The sequence below is a fragment of the Centropristis striata genome, chromosome 5 (genome assembly GCF_030273125.1).
Source record: "Centropristis striata isolate RG_2023a ecotype Rhode Island chromosome 5, C.striata_1.0, whole genome shotgun sequence".
NCBI classification, from domain to species: domain Eukaryota; kingdom Metazoa; phylum Chordata; class Actinopteri; order Perciformes; family Serranidae; genus Centropristis; species Centropristis striata.
The window spans coordinates 29,617,095-29,639,556 of record NC_081521.1 but is presented as its reverse complement, the minus strand read 5'-3'; the positions used below and the strand labels follow the sequence as shown (position 1 = coordinate 29,639,556).

The 22,462-nt window shown below is 40.1% G+C and overlaps 2 protein-coding genes across 3 annotated transcripts in view; both read right to left on the bottom strand.

Annotated features, from left to right (window-relative positions):
* The window catches only part of kcnc4 (potassium voltage-gated channel, Shaw-related subfamily, member 4), a 30,790-nt gene extending 14,005 nt beyond the window's left edge, over positions 1 to 16,785 (bottom strand). Inside the window, exon 1 of the mRNA XM_059333760.1 lies at positions 15,630 to 16,785. Coding sequence (XP_059189743.1) covers positions 15,630 to 16,238 — 609 coding nt within the window. The 5' untranslated portion in view covers positions 16,239 to 16,785. The remainder of the gene's footprint in view (positions 1 to 15,629) is intronic.
* Positions 16,786 to 19,863: 3,078 nt separating this feature from the next.
* On the bottom strand, positions 19,864 to 21,864 carry hspa1b (heat shock protein family A (Hsp70) member 1B). 2 transcript variants are annotated; one of them, XM_059332774.1, is made up of 2 exons: positions 20,152 to 21,864; positions 19,864 to 20,094 (listed from the first exon to the last, which is right to left on the bottom strand). In XM_059332774.1, exons 1-2 carry the CDS (start codon positions 21,859 to 21,861, stop codon positions 19,945 to 19,947), a joined length of 1,860 nt encoding a protein of 619 aa, XP_059188757.1. In that variant the 5' UTR covers positions 21,862 to 21,864; the 3' UTR covers positions 19,864 to 19,944. The 2 variants fall into 2 exon arrangements, with proteins under 2 accessions (XP_059188757.1, XP_059188756.1); XM_059332773.1 differs by having other exon boundaries at positions 19,864 to 21,864.
* Positions 21,865 to 22,462: the final 598 nt, after the last annotated feature.

Genomic DNA, 22,462 nt, shown 5'->3' with positions numbered 1-22,462 from the left:
GGTATCAATTAAGTTATATTTTTTAAGTTTAGAAAGTTAGATTTTCTTACAATACATTTACTGTATTTTTGTGCAATTTTAAAGTAAAAGTACTTTAGTGTCTTTGCATGTTTCAGTGTTATACTACTCCTCTACATGTCAGTGGCAGCTCTTAGTGAGCCTGATGAGACTGAATTGGCATTACACTTCACTTCACTAATTCTATATAAATGGCTGAGATGAAGGCAGAGATGTCATATTTGACTTTGACAAAAAGCATTTCATTTTGCACTTCTCTACAAGTTTAGAACTAGTAAATTTATCTTGTCTGTCATTAATTAATTAGAACATTAATCGTGGAAGAAATACTCTGATACTAAGTAAAATACAGAAGTATCTATAAATTCAAAGTATTAAAAATAAAACTATTCATCATGTGGCAGGTTGCCCATGTCAGTATTATATTAATATAAATGATGTTGGATTATTATTAGAGATTCATTAACATTTAATGTTGTAACTGTAACTCAGAGCTTTTTCACTGAAAATGGCTACATGATGCCTGACTTTACAACCGTCTTTTTTAAGACACATAAAAGCTTGAAAATGTACATGTTAGCATCAACTGTACGCATTTTATATCGTAGTACAAAATGTGAACATCTCTTCACAATTATTTCCGGCATCTAACCAACAACCCATTCAGAAAAAAATGTTGATTTCAAGAGGAGGGATCCAAAAACATCCAATAAATCTCACCACTCAAGTAACATTTTATAACAATGATGATACACATGATGTAATAGTCTCTTTACCTACAGTAGTAAAGTACAGTGAAACCTTTGAGGACACGTAAAGCCAAACACTGACGCCAAAAAGCCATCGGTCCAAGGTCATCAGGTGTCAGTATGCAGACAGAGCCAAGGTGTCCCAGAGGGGACAGCCGCCCGGTCCCAGCTGGGAAAATCAGAGCGGGAAGGAGCGAGACAGGAGCGGCGGCAGGCTGTGCGTCAGCGTGCAGCAGCTGGGGAGTCCCATCACAGCCATCACCTCCAGCTGTTCAGCATCACGCTCTGTTACTAACACTGACACGCAAGAACCACAACAACGAGCCTTGTGAGCAGTCGGCAGCTGCAGAGCTGACGAGAGCAGCCACTTCTGATGTTTCTTAGAATTCATGCCACACCGAGTCAGAGTCAGAGCACCTGAGGAGAGGAGAATTAATGTCCACTGCTCAGCCGCTCAGCTGTGCTTCTCCTGGGTGTCTGTACAGGAGTAACTAATTGTCAGTAGGGATGGGAATAATTGATGGATGATCGATTAATGGTCGATACGAATTTGGTCGATCACATGGAATTTTTAATCGATCAGTGTATTTTTTTATTTTTATTTTATCTCTGACTGCGTATCAGTACTCACAAACCTTGCTAGCATGAATTACTAGGTTTATTTTACCCAAAACGTATTTGGACACACAACACATTTAAATATGCAAGGTTACTGTGAAAACTAACCTCATGCCTCTTCAGGGGCTAAAACATAAAACATTGAACTCCTTGACGTTATCTTTACAGTTTAATCTGAGTTGAGTTAGTGTTATGATGGACAGGATCAAGTCTCTTTTCCTCCTTTCAAAATAAAAGTGTCCGTTATCAAAACAGACCTTTGCATACTACTGTATATATATTTTTTATTTTGCTCATGTATGCATGGAGCGATGAATCGATTAATTGATCATTAACGTTATAGATAATCGAGTTTGCAGGATTCTTCCAAACGTCCATCCCTAATTGTCACACATTTATTTTTTATGAAACCAGAGGGAGAAAAAATTGGTAGGAATGATCTAAAACTTCTGATTTCAGCTTTAATCAGCTTCCATTATCGATCAGTCAACTGCAGAAGGAACAAGTTCCTAACATCTCATTTATGAGTAGGAGGAGGATGGAGGGAAGGAAGAGGGGGGGGCTAACCCTCAGGTTGAAGTTGATTCTGAGAATCCTTAAGACCAGGACGGGCACCGCCACATCACCGGGAGAAAACCAGGTACATGCCTGTGGGACTTTACTAATGTGGCTTCACCAATTTTAGCCTTCTGCTCTTAACACAGGACTCATTCTGAGAGGAAGACTGGAGGGGTGTTTTACATCACATGCTACATCAGGGAAACAACATCAGCTGCCTGAACCCCAGACCAAAGCCAGTTGGGGCATAGACGGAAAAGGGGTCAAAGGTTATCAACTAGTATTCAATGGACAACTGGAAAAAGATCAGGCCATTGAAATCCAAAGCCAGAAAAAGCTTTTAAACAGAGACAGAAGTTAAGATCACCCTCCGTATAGATTTATTATTTAAATGTAAATGTTTGGGCTTTGTTCCAACCCATTCCACAAACCCAACCCACAGACTTAAAGAAAATGTATTTGTTAATGTATAAATGAATAATGTGATGCATATTTGGAAACTTTTATTAGTACTTCTTCTACAACATGTTCAAAACAGATCACAGCTCTTCCTGTGGATAAAGATTCCTCGTGTATTTAAGCAGACTTCGGATTCTTTCTGCAACCTGTGTGCACAACCGTGTCTGACACTAGAGTTTTGCCCCCTTTCTGATGTTTTTTCTATTCTTGCGTATTAGTCACATTTAACTGTTTCAGATCTTCATACAAAATAGAATTTCAGACAATGACAACCAGAGTAAACACAAAATACACTATTTAAATGATCATTTCATTTATTGAAGAAAAAAAATGTCCAACACCAAAATCAACCATGTCGCCCAAAACGTAGTAACTGATTGTTGCTAATTGAAGTTGCACAATGTGAAACCATCCACTCTTTGAATTTGAATGAACTTGACTTTGAATTTTCCAGACTGATATATTTTTAACAACCTTCTTTCTCACCTCTTCAGGGATTTCTTCATACTGCTCAAGTTTCTGTTCAAGAGTTTTAGACTTTAGATTAAACAGGGCTAGCAGTAATCAGGCCTGATTGTGTCCGGTCTCATTGAACCCAGTTATCGATTCAATTTGGTTCATTGGCAATTACTTTTTCACACAGGGCCAGTTGGTGTTGGATAACTTTTTCTGTCAATAAATGAAACGATCATTTATAAACGACTTTGCGTATGACTTTGTTTGTATGATATTCAAGTGTGACTAATAAGCAAAAACACAAGCCGGAAAAATACTTGATCACAGAGCTATATGTTTTCCTACATTACATTAAAGAGATTTAATGTAGTAATATTCTAGAAGAAAAAGACAGAATTTAATGCAGAGTTGAAACTTTATTTTGTCAAGGTTCAAAGAGTACTAATGAGGTTCCACTGTGTGCATCTTGGCTGCCAGGCAGCTGCTGGAGTCAGCACGAGTGTCAGAGTTAAGGCTTCAACGAATAATTATATTGAACAATTGTATTCCTTATTGATTAATCTGATGATTTATAAATGAACTGATTAATATAAACATATATTCAATCAAGGGAAAAGTGGCTTTTAAAAAGGTAAAATTTCAATGACAAAGTTGCAGCTCAGACACCAACAATCCACATCACTGATCATTGCTCTTTGGTTTAGGTTGAATATGATATTTTTGGTAATGTGCATTTATTGATTGTATTTTGTTGTGTTTACTCTGTGATGCATTCACTGACCTCACTGCAATTTAGCCAATCTATTTTCAGCAAACAGCTTAAAACGGCGCAGAATAAACAAGCAACTTAATCACACAGGATTACATGCTTCTTTCTCCGGGAAGTCAATGTTATAAGAGTTTCTTTAAAGAGGCTGCGCTGCTTTGACGATGTGTGAAAAATCAAATCCTGTGTTGCATTCACAGAGCAGCAGAGAAAAGGTGTCAGCGCTGTGAAATAAAAGGGGAATAAAAGCTTCTGCTCAGAACGCTCCTTTATTATTTATCAGCAGGGTGTGACACCGGAACAAAAATGTGATGTGTGAGAATACCATTCATATTAAAAAAAAGTTTTTAATTTTTTAAAAAAAAGCAAGGCAGCTTATTGAAACCGATTGATATGACTTTCTTTTAAAAATCAATGTTAATTGATGTGGTGACAGTATTTATACAGTTTCGGAAGTGGGAATGTATTGACATCATTCCCTGAAGACAAAGGTGAGATGTCAATATTCTGTTATAATAAGATTTTCATCCAATATTTAAGGCATGGTTTGGATTTTTTTTGAAGCAGCAGCTCTGCGTTCTGCCATGTAAATTTATTGTTTATGTCAACGGAGTCAGGTACACAAAAGGCTGTTTGATGGCAAGGTAAATGCACTGACTAGACTATACAACCCCTCTTCAATAAACCGAACTCTCTCTTTCACAAATGTATCAGTAATAAGAAAATCTTGGCTCATATGACATAAGTTAAATCTAAAATAAAACAATGTTGAATATCTTCAAACATCTCCAGAAAAAAACTTGACCAATCAATAATCCTGCCTAGGTATCTGACCTGACTAACAAATCTAAATTTAACTGTCAATCAATAAGAAATCTGAACATTTTAAAGGAAAAACAGCATTTTATATTACCAACCAGATTAGTTATTGGAAATGTAGACTCCAGATATTGTGCACCAGACATCAGCAATCCCACATCAGTTAATCACTCGGCCTCACAACAAAGACAAATTGATTTCTCTCTCTACGTGGGATAAAATATGTTGCTCTTTTCTGTGGGAAAGGCAGTTTTAATTGCTCACCACTGATAACAAGTTGCAGCCCATTACCAAAGCGGTGATTAATTACAGGCAGCATCGCTGTGGAATTAATGAAATATCGTTTGTGGGAAGACTGAACAAAGTTATCTGGTCTGAGCTTAATGTTGATGTAACACGTAACTTAAGAGTCTTTATAAGGTTTATTTATAGAGTATTACTGTTGAAAACAACAATATATTTTATGCTCTGCGCCAGTAATTTGATTTAAAAGTAAAATCATCACCATTAAAAATTGTTCCGACTTTCAGCTTTAAATGTATTTGAGTGTTCATATCCATATTTGGTGAACAGTGAAGAAACCATACCATCTTTATTATTTGATCCCCAAATATAGAACCATGCAGCAGGTAAATGGTCCTAAATATGCAAACAAGTCAGCCAAAGTCATCTGATCTCAATTTTAAAAGCCTTCAAACTAGCACAATATAAAAATCTCTGCAGCACCTGACAAAGATACAAGCCTGAGTCATAAACTTCAACTTAAAGGATTCACAAATATTAATTATGATTAGAGGTGGAGGAAAAAATTGATACAGCATAGAAACATGATATTTTGCATGACAATATTATATGATTCATTGCCGCCAAGTATCCATATTTAGTGTTCTGGCCGAGGTCAGTATTGTCACCGTGATTTTTTCCCCCAGAGGCCGTAGCAGGCTCACTTTTAGGAATATACTGGAGATACTGGTATCATGTGAAACAAAAAAAAAACTAAGGAATCTATAGGCACCATGTGCATCAGGATATCATGTCGGAAAGTTGTCAAAATAATGCTGCAAAGTTACGATGATTTTAGCTACATGCTAAAAAAAACTGGAACCCAGGTAGCCTATGTGACTCTGTTACATCGTTATTTCATGGACACAGCCGTATCAAAGCTATTCAGAGCAGTTAAGCTTACAGTTGAGGAAAGTTTGAGAAAATGCTGCAGTTGTTGTCGTCCATACATGTTTGATATCAGTTCAGTTCCTGTTTGACTGAATACTTTGTTGGTCAGTCTGTGGGTTTGACTCTTATTGTGGAGAAATAAAAAGACTGACTTGAGATGAATAGACTGAGAATTTTCTCTTATTTGACAAAACAATTCTTAATTGAATTTAATTTTGTGGACAAAATGCAGTTAAACAGTTAAATCACAATATATTGTAATGCTATACTCACCATATCGCAGAATGCTAAAATTGCAATCATGACTCATGAAGTATCAGGATGATATGATAAATACACATAAATAATGATAATAAAAAATGATAATATGAGGTTATTTTAGCTTAACCTCTAAAATCGCAGGACTGTGTGGAGTCTACAACCATGTTAGTGGCTCTGTGGCACTAAATGCTAACATAATTGTGCCAACATGTTGATGTTTAGGAGGTTTAAAACTCAGGTCAACACAAGTTTTTGTGTTCTGTGCATTTTGATGAAAAGTTAAGTTCACAATCATCAGTTTAGCTGTTTCATTTCAATATAATAAACTCACGCTCATTAGTTTGTCACTTCTCTCATGCGGCATTTTCCTCCCCTTCAGATATCCATTTTCCATCAACATCGTCAGCTGCTTTCTGGGCTTACTGTAGCGCCACCCATGACCACTGTGATTGTTTTAAAGAAATGCAAAGAGGCCAAATGGTCTTTTCCCCTATAGCAGCATGATAATGGACGCATCCAGACGTTTGTCCAGCGCTGAGGAAATTGGAATGACTTTGCAAGACTATGCACCATTTAATACCAGGCTTAATGGTCAGTTATGATCAGCTTAATAATAATTTCTCTGGGGCTTTCTGATGAATGGTAGGAACATCCGCCTCATCTCCTGGAATGTCAAGGGGATGAATAACAACGTTAAAGCCAACAAGGCCACCTACAGGATCTTAAAGGAGACCTATTTTTCCTGCAAGAGACACACTTTCGCAAATCGGAATTCTCCCGCATTAAGAAACCCTGGATGATTCACCTTTTTCACTCAAGGTTTTCTGAGAGGGCTAGGGGTGCAGCCTAGCCTGGGTATACCCATACTGCCTTGCGCGCTCGAATTTCATTTCGAACCTCCACACACTGGCAACTACGGCCGTTTCTTAGCCCTGTTTTAGGGATCCAATCACAGAGCGGGGAGGGACGTTGAGGCGTACTACTCGACAGATGGAAGCTTGTAGTTTTGTAGTTTTCTTGCGGATCCAACATGGCTGCAGCAGACGCAAAGCTCTCTTTAACTGTAGACGGCATTTTAAATAGTTTAGAGTGAAAGTTGATTTTAAAAGAAGAACAACGTTTGACTTTACACTCCTGTTTCACCACCAAAAAGGATGTTTTAGCCTTGCTTCCGACAGGATTTGGCCAAAGCCTAATCTACCAACTAGCCCCGCTACCGCTCGCTGCTGTAACGCTGGTGATCTCGCAGCAAGGAGGGGGACAGCGGAGCCGCCCAGAGACCTGCAGCAGCTCGTCTACTGACCATAAAATCAGTGGATGTGTGTGGCTGAATGACATGAGGGGGAAATAAGCCTTAAAAATAAATAATCTTGCAGAAAGCGAGAACTGGAGAATCAAAGCAGCAAGCAACACTCTCTCACAGACACACACACACACACACACACACACACCAACACTGCCGGTAGACTGTGAGCAGCCAGAACCAGAACATGCTGCAGAAAAATGTTGCAGAAGCAGAATTGAGCATTTTAGTCTCAAAGTAGAGATGGGCTAGTCTGGTTATGTAAACATTCATTTCTGTCGCTCTACATACGTCATCTGGTATAACTGATACGATTGGCTAAGAGCTACATACAGGCGTATTGATAGACATTCATAGTGCCCAATAAACGGCTCTGGAGGATCGTAAACCATGCCTCCTCTACAGAGAAATGAATGGCTGGTTTCCAGACTAATCTCATTTGTAATTAGTCTGGCGTTAGCCAGGCTAGGTGCAGCCATTATTGTACACAAAGATGTTGCTTTTGAACCTTCCTCTGTTGTTTCTGACCCAGATGGGCGGTATGTCATGGTACTGGGCAAATTCAGAACACTCCTGTGGTCCTGGCCTCAATATATGCTCCACCTTGGGATGATGATAAATTTATGTCCAAAATTTTTTCTAACATCCCAAACGCTTCAGATCATCACATAATAATTGGAGGAGATTTTAACCAGGTCCAGGACCCTGCTCTTGATAGATCATCCACTTAACAATCTAGCCTGTCTCAGACGGCTAGCATGTTAAAGTTTCATGCAGACCAATTAGGCCTATCTGACCTGTGGTGAACTATGCATCCCTATACGAAAGCTTTCTCTTTTTTTTCACGTCCATAGGTCTTACTCTCTGATCGACTTCTTCCTACTCGATAATAGATTGTTAGACAATATACAGTTGTGTGAGTACCACAGCATAGTTATTTCTGATCATTCTCCTGACTCGTTTAACATTAATCTTTCCCAAGGCAAATTGCCTACCAAACCCTGGAGATTTAATTCCTACTTATTATCTGAACCGAAATTTAAAGACTTTCTGATCAATCAGATCCAGTTCTTTTTCGACACAAATGACACACCAGATATTGGTAGTGACGTACTTATCTCCTTCATCTCTGGCTTTAGGAAGTCGGAGCATTCTAAATTGAAACAAATATCAGATGAAATACAAGGTTAGACACCCAATACTCTGTCGACCCATCAGATGCATTGTATAAAAAACGAGTACAGCTCCATTCACAAGACATGCAGCTTAGGTTCAATTGGTGACTCTAAGTCACCTCCTATGCTAGTTCCTTATATTTGTTGTCTTTATAATCGCATTATGTCTGTCAAACACTAAACAATATTGGGAGACCAAATGGATCAATCGACAATCAATCAATCAATCAATATCCATATTGTTGTGTGACAGTACGAATAGAATTATCATATTGACGTCTCAGAAAACTATTGATTGCGTGACAAAAAACAATTCTTTTGTTGGTTATTGGCTTGTTTATATCGGCATCCACAATTTGAAAATATTTTAGCAGCTACCAAAAAGCAATGCAAATAACAATACTAAAAAAAGCTGCATATGAATGTTTCGGAATGGAAAGGGTCCCATAGATGGGAAGGCTCAAATGTTTAAGTTGATGTTTGTACAAAGTATTCACGATTGGTCTGAAAAGATCTTTAGTTTGGCATGTAAGTGTGCTAACACAAAGTACAGTTGGGGTAGTTGGAAATGTCATTAGCTTTGCAGATATTTGGTCATAAAAAACCCACTGGAAATACTAAGAGTTTGAACTGATGATGGCACTATAGATGAAAGGCAGCGGATCCGTAGAGTTCTTTAAGTGAATATCTGACGATGTGAATCATCAAAAACACAAATGTCAGTCTCGTGGTGGCGCTAGAGGAGAGGTCGGGATTATCAAGAAATTTCATGGTGCCTAGCACGGCCAACGAGGACTACAATTCATCTGATCTGAAAGCAAACACCTTCAGATTAAAGCTGAGAGTCACCACTTTAATCTTACAGCCCACTGATCTATCCTTCTGTCTCAGCAGCTGTCTGTGATCCTCTCATGTCTTCGATTTCATCATCAGAATCGAGGCTTCATGTGCCGACTCTCACAGAGCTGCACCTCCAGTCTTGGCTGATACTGAGGAGGATGTGGCTGATACGATGGACCGATTAACTTCCCTCCGGCTTTCACGAATCACATTACCTGAGCCGAGCTCGGAGGCTCTTTGAAATAAAAAGGCCATAAAGGTAACGTGAGTCCCTCAAAATGCACTCTGCATTCTCTCAGCGTGCACACAGAGCAAACATACGAACATGAATCGGCTGGAGAGGAAATGGACAAAGAACATTACGGCCGGGTCAATACGGAGCCGCCCTCGCTCCTTTTTACGACACACTTCCAGATTCACTTCTACGCCGATGATTTGTCATAGAACTTCGCAAATCCTGATTGATTCATTTACAAATATTCAGTGGTGAGAGACAGACGTGACGAACTGGCAGAGCGTGGTCATCTTCAGATGGCAGCTGTGACTCAGATGTCGGCTGTTCCACTGTGACAGCCTGCAAATGCCACCTGGACGACAAGCTAAAATAAACATTTGTATTGTGACTGGCATGCAATAACACTGCACTTCCGCAATACTGCTGGAGTCTCTGAATAGACTATTCAACTCCACTAACAGGCAAACAGAAATTAGAGTGAGCATCAGCCTCTCTTTCTGGACTAAATGTATTTTTCTTTTCTGACCGATGAAAGCGCCTGGCTATTTGCCTGACAGCTCCGGCTATAGTGACACTCGATACTTGCTTTCACGTTTACTTCATCAAGCACTCTGCTGCTTTTTGTTGCTATGCCATTAGGCCGGGCATACTTTGAAATGCTTACAAATGGCTAATTTCCCCTGTGGAAGAAATGAGAGCAAATTGATTTTAATTTACAACATCGAAACATTTATTTTATTGATAAACCGTACAGAAGTGCATCTTGTTCATCCCGATAAAATGAGAAACTGAAATAGATTTTTGTAGTGGGGAATTCTATGTTAAAATCATAAACGTGAAGTTTTAACATGATAAAAATATTTTCACAAATAGGCAAAAAAGGCAATAAAAATAAGGTCAGATAAAGTGATCAGTTGATGATTTATTTTTGCCCATACATACATGTGGAGATTGTTCTTCTGTCTAACATACAGGCTGATTTACTGTACATGGATGCACACTCCTGCAGCCTTTCAAACACTCATGTTTTGAGGACCTTTGAGAGCAAACCTTGAACAGGATGTGTGGGAACACTTCAGCAGCAATGGGCTTTTGTCATGAAACAGCATTTTCTCTATTTTCAGCATTTTGGTACAATTTCATAACATATAATAAAGTGAAGACTGAAAAACTGCTAGTTGTCTGGAGAGAGTGCAGGCTTTGCAATTCACTATAATTATCAGGGAGCTGAATTATAAAATTTTTATGTCTTCAAGCTAATAAAAACAGATGTGGAGTGACCGGAAGCTTAGTCATACTAAAATGGAAGGAGTCTGTATGTCTGCCGTTTGATTTTCTCGACAACCTTTCATTCAGTTGACCTCACACTCGCCGTGTGTTCTTGAGGAAGTGTCGAGTGTGAGCTCTTGAGATCAACGTGACATATTTATTATTGTGCGTTATGTACACACTGTGTGGTGTATTGAGTGGGAACCACTATCAACTGCTCACTACAGTCCATTCAAGAGCAGACTACATCTGCTCTTGAGAGCAAAGAGACTGGAGATGCTACATTGTATGAAATTCAAACAGCGATGCGACTTTCAGAAGCCCCTTTCATAGAGCCGACATTTACGGCTCTGTAACATCTCGCCTCCAGTATGAATGCGCCCGAAGCGGGATGCCAGGATCAGATGATCCCACCAATTTTCCGCTTCCAGAGGTAGTCAGAGAGGCAAAAAATTGGTTGGACTGTTGGAAGCGGGACCACTATGAAAGGGCCATCCCAGCAAGGTGGAATATTTGATGTCGCACGTGATGTCTAACACACCTCCCACTTGGTCCGACAGTCATCGAATCACTGCAGCCACTGTTGCCAACCATGCATGTCGTCCACCGCTTATTGTAAACAAACCGGCATGCTAACTGTGCACATTGTGTCCGCCGCTGATCGTAAACAAACCGGCGTCGTTAGCACAGTGTCCAGTGCTTGTTGTAAACAAACAGAGGTTGCTAAGTGAACACATGCTGCTGCAGCACATACACACTGTACTGCTACAGAGCAAACTGTGCAGCCTATTAGCACTGTGCTACTGTGCAGCACTGCTGCTGCTCTGTCGCACGTCACTATCGTCTCCTCCCACTATCGTCTCCTCCCACTATCGTCTCCTCCCACTATCATCTCCTCCCACTATCGTCTCCTCCCACTATCATCTCCTCCCACTATCGTCTCCTCCCACTATCCACTCTCTTCGTTCTGCGACGCCAGACTGCACTATAAAAAGGGCACGAATATCACGCCTTCGCAGGATCACTATGAACGCGAAAAACCAGCACAGATCTTTCTGGCAATAAAGCGGGACATTTGCAGGACCACACTATGAAAGGGGCTAACAACGCCTTTTTCCAGGAAATTGCCTAGTCCCACTTACTACAGCAATGCTAGGGGACGCGACTGTCATGGCACACAAAAGTAAATGTAAAAGTGATTGGAAACATAAATAGCAACTTCTTTTAAATCACTTCTTAAAACCCACTTTTATAGACTAGCTTTTATGTAATGCTTTCTATTTTATTACTCCTTTTTACTTCTTCACTTTTTACTTTTTTACTCCTTTTACTTTTTATTTTCTGTGTATCTGAGAATGTCTTGTGATTGTTCCTGCTCTGTCTTTTATTGTTTTTCTTTTAATGTAAGAATTGTTTTAGCCTTATGGCATCATTCTTGTTGTTATTAACTGCTCTCTGTCGAAGCACTTTGTAAGCTGCTGTTTTTAAAAAGGTGCTATATAAATAAAGTTATTATCATTATTATAAATAGAGCTATCTCCTTGTGTTTTTTTTAATAGAATACAGAAATAAGCCGTTTTTGTCTCAGATTTTCTACAAACCAGCAAAACATTTTCTTTTATTTTCATTTCAAACAAACCCATTTGTGTCATGCCAGAGTTGTGTGAAGCCAGTGGCTTCTTCTCTGAATCTGCAGCCAGAATAGCAGCAAATGCTAGCTTCTTTTGCTCGAGTATGACAGCAAATAACCAACACAATATATAGCCAGCGCAAAATGTATGTGACACACAAACGTCATCGTCACGGCAAACGTCATCTTATTTGCAGATAGGCTAATGGATACAGACATTCAGCCAATTAATCGGTGCGTCCCTTGTATTCACTATTCTGGGAAAGATTTTGGAACCAGTTACCAGCAACTAGATGGTTACTGAGGTCCACCACTGAGGCTGAGTAATATGGCCCGACTCACAGGCAGCGTCAGGCACCCTAAAGGTGTTGGATGGAGTGGAGGTCAGGGCTCTGTGCACAGCATTCAAGTTCTTCCACATCAAACTAGAAAAATGTTTCCAGTGGACCTGACTGCCATTGTGTGACCTCCCTTGTCCAAACCAAAAAAGATATGTGGACAGCAGTGTAACTCAGCAGTATGTTTGATATCTTTTGATTTTTTTTTTTGTTAAGCTATTAAAGCATAAGCCAGTCAAGGTGAGACAGACCTGTTTTGCTTCTCTTTTTAGGATGTTCAGATTCAATCCCTAGTTGGTGTGTGTGTGTGTCTGTTTCTGGAAACAGTCAATGAAACAGATGTGGAGATATGAACTCTGGCCAGAAAACAGACAGTGTCCTAAAAACACAAAACACTTTACCTTATAAGAACAGCATCACACCTCAAATGAACCTGCCCAAGGACTCCAAAGATTCTTTACGAACTCCAGCATGAACTTTAAAAGAATTAAAAGTCACTCACATAGATGTTGGTGTTGAGGATCAAAATATGCTGATATAAAGTTGGTAGATTTAACAACTATTCAACAAAACAGTATTATTCCAGGTCACTGGGCAGTAAAGTGTAACCAGTACACTTGCTATTATTTTGTGCATTTTATTTGTTTTGTTGTGTCTTACGTCCCAAAAGGACCCAGTAAGCAGTTTTGATGATATTGAGTGAATTATCCTGGAGAAATAAATTTAATTGAAACTGAATTGAGCTGCAGACAGCAGGCTAGAGATCGACTAAAACATCAGGTGTAGAGACACAAACACAAACACAGATTGTTCACACACTTAACAGACTTGACGTTGTACCCAGTGATGGAAGAAGTACTCAGTAGAGTGTAGAAATACTCAGGGACAAGTAAAAGTCCTGCATTCAAAATCTTTCAGGTACATGAGAAATTAGCATTAAAATGTACTTGTACCAAAAGTAAAACGATTATGCAGAATGGCTCATTTCATATGACATTACTGTGTTGTGATTATTGGTGCATTAATGTACATTAATATTTGTAAGATTGAGCTAATTTTGACAATTTTACATATTGCTAGTGGTCAAAGTTTTGTTTCCAAACCTATAAAAACACATCATCATATATTTGCTTATTATATTTTGTATCTGAATCTGCAAAGACACTAAAGTTATCAGATAAATGTAGCAGCAGAGTGAGAAGTGGGAGAGACTTTGTCTCAGCACCAGCACCTATAACTCATTTTGTCTTAAAGCTCATAGATTTTGACACAAAGTGCCATTGACTACACTACAATAATAATTATTATAATAACTATTTTTCTATGTATTTCCAACTTGTCCAACCATAGCACAGAATTCGTTAACGGATGTTAAATAAGAGGAGATTCACTGTTACTAGCTGCCCCAATACAGGAGTGTGTTGTTACAAAAAGAGTGATTTTTTTTTTTTTTTAAAGTAAAACAGACATATGCAATAACCAATTCCTCTAAGGTCAACCTCTTTAACCTGTTGGATGCTTTGTGGATTGAGTCCAAAATACAAGTCTGCTGCCTCAGTCAACTAACCAGTTAACATCTGTTTGCTGCTCCTTAAAGACTCACACAGGGCAGCTGTGTTGATTCTCATATTCTGAGGTTATGTCATTTCTTGCAGTATCTGCTCAATATCACATGACAGATAAAGTATTCTTTGAGGACAGGCTTCGCTGTTTTCTCCCTGCCTCACTCAATCTGATGCTGATTTGAAAACATGTGCAAGCACACCCCTATCAGCTGTTCTCTCTAACTGTCCTGGCACGCTGAAAAAAGGAGTAAGATGCAGAAAATGTGTTTAGTTGTCATTGGAGTTTGCTGTTATACTAAAAGGTGTTAGAACCACCCCCACCCCTGTCAGCCAATGTTTAGATAGCTATGGCAGCATAGTGGTCAAGAAATGTGTATTTTACTTGAGTATTTCCATTTCATGCAATTTATACTTCTGCTTCACTACATTTTGAGGCAAATCTTGTACTTTTTACTCTACTACATTTAGCTGCCAGCTTTAGTTACTTTTTGATGCAGATGCTTTTGTACTTCAGTAAGTTTTGAATGGAGGACTTTTACCTGTGGTGGAGTGATTTCAAAGTGTGGTATCAGCACTTTTACTTAAGTAAGGGATCTGAATACTTTTTCCACCACTGGAAATGAGCATACATGAAATGCCTCATATTCTACCGAGGACCCCACTCTCTGATCTAATACAGGTTAAATAATCCAGCATCAGTACCAATTATTTAACCTATTTAACATGCTGAAATATATTTTCTCCAATGTGCAATATCTGTAATATATTTATATTTTAGTATTAATAAATGCCAAATAGCAAAAATATATGTATATATCGTATATATGCATGTCTTATTTTTTTATCATTCTTTATTCTGTCTTCTATATCCATGGGCCTGTACCTTAAGCTGCTGTGACAACTAAATTCCCCCACTGCGGAATAAATAACGTCTTATCTTATTTTATAAATATAGGCTTGGTTTTAAAAAAAAGTCGAAATCAGTGTTTTGGCTGTCAAATCTGCACACTTCTTCACACAGACATTACATTTTCCATACATTAGATCAGAAAGGAAGTGGTCATACATAAAACTGATCTCATGCCTCTCAGGTGAGCTGTACTCCATCACAACAACCCCAGGTCTCCCCTATAATATTTCCCCCTCAGATGTTTGAAGTAGCAGAAAATGGAAATACTTTAGTTAAAGTACAAGTAACTCATGATTGCATGTGAATACAGTACTTAAGTAAATGTACTTTGTTACTTTCCACCACCGGCTGTGTGCTGCAGCCTGATTGGCTGAACTTCTCGGAGACACCTGTTGATCAGGACAACTAAATGGAAACTGACTCGGAGATTTTACGGTCTTTCACTGACATATTAGCGCTCAGAGGAGAAGACGCCTTTACAACTCACCCTGGCTGCTTTGGACGAGTACGGGTCGTCAAACAAGGCCCAGACCTTCGGCTGCCAAACTTCACAGCAGCCCCTCGACCTGTCGGGACAGTCCTCAATGCCGAACCGCCTCGGCATCTCTCTGTCGTCGTCGGTTTCCGAGTCCGGCGGTTCAAACGTCTCTAGGGCCTCCTCCGCGTCCCGGTGCTGCCGGTAGGTCATCCAGCAGCACGGCTCCACGTCGGTCTCGTCAATCCCCCAAAACGCCAGCTCCTCCTCGAACAGCGGCCCGCACACGTCCGCTGGGCAGTGCAGCTTGCCGGTCCGGTAGTAGTTCAGCACGTAGGCGAAGATGCCCGGGTGTCTGTCGAAGAAGAACTCGGTGCTAGGGGGCGTAGCTACCGACTCAGAGCTGACCTGCGGGTCTGGGTCCGCCAGCCAGGCCAAGCGGGTCCCCGGCAGGGTCCTGAGGGTGCTCTTGTAGGTTTCATGTCGAGTTCCGCCCACGTTGATGATAATTTTGTCCGAGTCCTCCCCTCTGAACATCTCCTCCTTCAGACATGTTTTAGACGGAGGTTTGTTGCCTGACTTGCGCCCCCGGTAAGACGACACACACACCGAGCTTATCATTGAGACCTGCTGGCTGCTCTCGCCTCCGTTACAAGCTGTTATCCACTCGTGCAAAAAAAATCAGAAAATGAACGCAAAGTGCGCCCTCATTTCAGACCCTAGTCCTTGTACTGACCTGTGCGTCTCATTTATCCACAGAAACAGCAGTCTAGCGGTCCAGACAGCGCCGAAGTGAGACGCTCAATAAAAACCACCTGTTACAAAACTCCGCCACTAAACGCAGGTGCTCAGGCTCACTGGATGTGTTTTACGTCGAGAAGAAATTAATGCTTTTAAATGTTGCACTCATTTCCCGCTCTTGAAAACAAGATTGTTGCAACCAAAACATCAAAAAAATAACTGGCTATTTACGCGCCTACAGAAGCCTGAAGTGAAGTAATGTGTCACTCCTCACTCCTTTAATCTTATCCAAATTCTGCAAATCCACAACTATTCCTGACAACTTTCCTCCACATAAGACAACGATCCGGTCGCACGTTTAATCACGCGCGGACATATTCCTCCAGTGCCTCGCGCTCACATTGCGTGCCAGATGTGCGGCTGTTTTCCAGCTGGGGATCTGTTGCTTTCCTCACAAGTAGCCTCTCTTCCCTTAGCGACACAGCCCGGTTGGATGGTGCGTTCAACAACAGGCTCGACGGTTTTAACTCTTTGGCTGCTGGCGGAGGTTGGTGCATTATTGAACCACTCCCTCTAATCAGACCGAGAGGATGGGCTGATGAGGTAGGTGTGTGTGTGTGTGTGTGTGTGTGTGTGTGTGTGTGTGTGTGTGTGTGCAAACAGTACCGAGCAAAATATCTAAAATGTTGTGTATTATAGACAGTGTACCTTTTGTTATTGCATGGGATTTTTGCACAGGTATTCATGATACATCCTCCTGCATGTGAAAATGAGGGACATGCTGTAGTTGCACAAAGTGACTAGAGTTTATAGAAGAGGTGATCAGAAACAACATCACTGAACATTTAATGATGTTTCACTGCATGCCAACTACACAAACTAACCTAAATTGGGCCTTTAATCACTCTTTATGTTTTAGCCAAGACTTTCATTCCCAGCAATATCCCATTATTATTATTATTATTATTATTATTATTATTATTAATAATAATAATAATAATAATAATAATAATAACAATAATAATAATAATATTATCATCATCATCATTTTTACTGAGTAACTACAAGTGAGTGTGATCCAACAGGTAGCTTTGAGGCCTTCAGTGTTTTCATGTTTGCTGACACGAACTAAGACTGCCACCTAGTGGATCATTCGGTGAACAACAGCCTGTTGAATTAACCAATGGGGATTGACAGGTGGATGAAGTGTTTTGTGGCCTTGGTTTAGCCTTGGTTAAAAGGGGCTCCGTGCTATGTTACCTCAGGGTTAGGGTCCTTAGCTTGTGTTAAAATCGGTCTATATCTTTCTGAAGTATCACCAGTAAAAGACAGATACACAAACAGACAGGGTAAAAACATGACCTCATTGGTGGAAGTACTGCTCTGAGGGAACAGAGACACCAGTGGTAGACTCAGACTGAGGGGAAGGGATGAAAGATACAAAACAGGAAAAACGTTTTCTAGCATGTAGGGCAGCCTGTATGGCACTGCATCATGATTTCTCACATTTAAGGGCAACCATTCGTTCACTGAATCACATCTTTTCAGCTGTAAGGCCACTTACACCATTACATGTTAAGTGGTGGAAAAAGAATTCAGATCCCTTACTTCAGTAAAAGTACTAATATCACACTATGGAATTACTCCACTACAAGTAAAAGTCCTGAATTCAAAACTTAAGTAAAATTACAAAAGTATCAGCATTAAAATGTACTTAAAGTATCAAAAGTAAAATAACTTGTTATGCAGAATTGACCCACACTTATCTTATACCGGAGGCTGCAGATGTAGATATAGCCTACAGTGATGAAAAACAAACATGCGCATAAAACATATTTTATTGATTATACAAACATATTAATAATAAACATATTTATGCACTCCCTCATGTTAATATTGTACATTATTTCTTCTTGTATTTGTGTAGCCCCTTATATTATTTCCTTGTATTTAGATTTTATTGTCTCTTGCATTCTCTAATTTTGCACATTTAAACTAGTTTTTAACTTTTATTCTATTCTATTTTATTGTATTGGTGTTGTGCTGCTGCTGGAGGTGCAATTTCCTGAGGGAACCTTCCTGAGGGATTAATAAAGTTCCTCTCTATCTATCTATCTATCTATCTATCTATCCATCCATCCATCATATGAATCCCTCAAATGTTCAAACTGTATAATAATCCTTACCGTATAGCTACTTTTGCAGCTCCCTGTATATTTAAAATATAACATTAGAATATTTGTATTGTTGCATTTATGTATGCAGCATTGTAATTGTCTCAAGTTGGGCTCATTTTACCTACTTAATATACTGTTATGTGGTTTAATTATTTTATTTTTTGAAGTCTGATCACTTTAAGCATGTTTTTCATGTTAAAGGTCAAGTGAAAGTAATGCAGTCAAAATATTTCTCACAGGAGAACAAGAATGATTTACACATCACGGTGTGTTTGCAGGTGTTGTATATGTAGGGGGAAAGTCGTTTAAAGCCTTTTTTTGGCTGCAGAAAGCTGTGACAAGTTTGGTTCAATCTAAATTGTTGTGATCAATGACAACACGTCAATAAAATCAATCACATTTGAATTTTTTTTCATAAAAAGTTGGTGTGGAGTTTGAAAGAAGTCATCTTACCAGACCTCCCGATCACCATTAGCTCCTTAGCTGCTGCTAGCATCACACACCTGAACCTGCGACTCAACTGTCAGCGGGCAGGTTGCATTCTGGGTAATGTAGGCGCCAGGCTTTGGAGGAAGTAGAATTCGTGCATTCATTTCTTAAAAAGACATCTGGATATGTTTTTTTTAATCCATCTTGATTCTTAAAAAAATGCTTGAGTAGGGTACTTTTTTAAAATATTAAAAAAATCTAAATAGGCCAGTTATCATAAAAAGAAAACTATTAAAAGTAAAGAAACTAATGCAGAATGGACCCCTACTTAGTTGAATTTTAAGAAAGGCTGCACACACAAAAAATGTGTTATAAAAACAGCTTGCTACTTTTAATAATATTATGTGTCTTGTCTAATATGCAGATGTTTAAATTAGAAATCAAATTCAAAAACAAGAAAAAGAAAAAGGAAGATCACAGTCAAAGGAATGGGTACAAATAGAAGAAAAAGTACCAATCAAGCATATTTACCAAAAGCATTTTCCTTAATGAATTTTCTACTCAGAGTCAAAAGAGTAACAAGCATCAAGACCTGTTGTGAATTATTCCTGGAGGCTGCACAGAGCTGCATATCTGAAAGCAAACTTTCCAACCTCAGAATTTATTATTGGAATCAGCAGTCAACACCACTGTGCAGGGGGAGTTTGATGAGTACCAGATCTCCTTGCGAGAAGTGAGGATAAATAAAATGGTGGTAGAGCTTCAACAATAAACACTGATGCTCACTTTTTAAATTGAGAAAAGGCCTGCACATACAGTATATGAAGCACTTTAACACATAAAGAAAGAGAGTTATATATGTATATTTAAAGTATTTTTATTATGACAAATCAAGAAAATATATCGTGACATTACATCATTTTTGGTACCAAACAACAGCGATATTCCCAAAGTATTTCTTTAAACAAAAATCTGTTGTTTTAGTCTACTTCCTCAATAGTGGGACCCTTGGCGTTGCCTTCTGCCTGGCTGCCGCAGCTTCCTGACGGCGCTGCTCCCTGGTACAACTTGGTCACCACCGGCTTGCAGACTTTCTCTAGTTCTTTCTGCTGATGCTCGTACTCATCTTTCTCTGCCAGCTGGTTGTTCTCCAGCCACGAGATCACCTGGTTGCACTTGTCAATGACCATCTTTTTATCCTCCTCGCTGATCTTTCCTTTCATGTTCTCGTCCTCTACGCTGCCCTTCATATGGTAGGCGTACGACTCCAGTGAGTTCTTTGCTGCAATCTTCTCCCTCTGCGCGTCGTCATCAGCCTTGTACTTCTCAGAATCCTGCACCATGCGCTCTATCTCCTCTTTGCTGAGGCGGCCCTTGTCGTTGGTGATGGTGATTTTGTTTTCTTTGCCGGTGCTTTTGTCAACGGCGGACACATTCAGGATGCCGTTGGCGTCGATGTCGAAAGTGACCTCGACCTGTGGCACACCTCGGGGAGCGGGAGGGATGCCTGTGAGCTCAAACTTTCCCAGGAGGTTGTTGTCCTTGGTCATGGCTCTCTCACCCTCGTAGACCTGAATCAGCACACCTGGCTGATTGTCCGAGTATGTGGAGAAGATCTGGGTCTGCTTGGAAGGGATAGTGGTGTTTCGTTTGATCAGAGGCGTCATAACTCCTCCTGCTGTCTCGATGCCCAGAGACAGGGGAGCCACGTCCAGCAGCAGCAGGTCTTGGACGTTCTCAGAAGTGTCTCCCATGAGAATGGCGGCCTGGACTGCTGCACCGTACGCCACTGCTTCATCTGGGTTGATGCTCTTGTTCAGTTCTCTGCCGTTAAAAAAGTCCTGCAAAAGCTTCTGGATTTTGGGAATTCTGGTAGAGCCACCAACCAGGACGATTTCATGAACCTTGGACTTGTCCATCTTGGCATCTTGCAGGGCCTTCTCAACTGGCTCCAGTGTTCCCCTGAAGAGCTCCGAGTTGAGCTCCTCAAAGCGTGCCCTTGTGATGGAGGTGTAGAAGTCGATGCCCTCGAACAGAGAGTCGATCTCAATGCTGGCCTGAGAGCTGGAGGACAGGGTCCTCTTCGCTCTCTCACAAGCTGTACGCAGTCTCCTCACCGCTCTTTTATTTTGGCTGATGTCCTTCTTGTGTTTTCTCTTAAATTCCTCAACAAAGTGATTGACCATCCGGTTGTCAAAGTCCTCCCCGCCAAGGTGTGTGTCTCCTGCGGTGGCTTTCACCTCAAAGATGCCGTCCTCGATGGTCAGGATGGAGACGTCGAAGGTGCCTCCACCGAGATCAAAGATGAGCACATTGCGTTCCCCTTTCTTCCCTTTATCCAGGCCGTAGGCGATGGCGGCTGCTGTGGGCTCGTTGATGATCCTGAGGACATTCAGTCCAGAGATCACCCCGGCGTCCTTGGTGGCTTGCCTCTGAGAGTCGTTGAAATAAGCTGGAACGGTGATCACTGCATTTGACACCCTCTGTCCCAGGTAGGCCTCAGCGATCTCCTTCATCTTCACCAGGACCATGGAGGAGATTTCCTCTGGGAAGAAGCTCTTGGTCTCACCTTTATACTCCACCTGGACTTTGGGCTTTCCGTTATCGCTGATCACCTTGAAAGGCCAGAGCTTCATGTCAGACTGGACAACGGTGTCGTTAAACTTTCTCCCGATGAGCCGCTTGGCGTCAAAGATTGTGTTGGTGGGGTTCATGGCAACCTGGTTCTTGGCAGCATCTCCGATGAGCCTCTCTGTGTCTGTAAAGGCCACATAGCTGGGAGTGGTCCTGTTGCCCTGGTCGTTGGCGATGATCTCCACTTTGCCATGCTGGAAAACCCCGACACAAGAATAGGTGGTGCCCAGATCAATGCCAATAGAAATTCCCTTAGCAGACATCTTGCTTGTTACTTTAGAGGTCCTAGACAAATGAAAGAACATCACATTTTAATTTTGAAATGCTACACATGAAAGCACTGATCACTGCAACTGAATATCATTCATATTAACTAGATTATTGATGTCAATAATATGGATAAAATGTTTGTATTGCCTCAAATCTAATTATGAGGGATGCACAGATATCAATACTGATATTGGATATGGAGCAGATTCTGACTAATGACCAGTTTCTTGTTGCATTTAAAAGATTTCCATTTAAATTGTAATTCCTGATAATAGTTGCTGAATAAATAATTATTTAAAAAAGAAATAATTAAGTAAATTTAATCATTATATATAGAATGCAATTAAATAATTATGTATTCCTTCGATTAAGAATTCTTTTTCAATTTTGAAAATGCCCCAAACCACACAATAATTGTAAAATCTTTTCTATAATTAGATACTTAAATCAAACTGTTTCTCTAATGTATTGGGAAATGATCTTCTGTCACCATTAATATAGACATAATACATATCAGAGTTGATGTATAAAGTTTAAATATAATGGCTAGTGAACTCCACAGATGTGTCAGAACACTGTTATTAACATTAAATA

Coding starts and splice junctions, on each gene's coding strand:
- hspa1b (XM_059332773.1), bottom strand. CDS start 21,861: ATGTCTGCTAAGGGAATTTCTATTGGCATTGATCTGGGCACCACCTAT.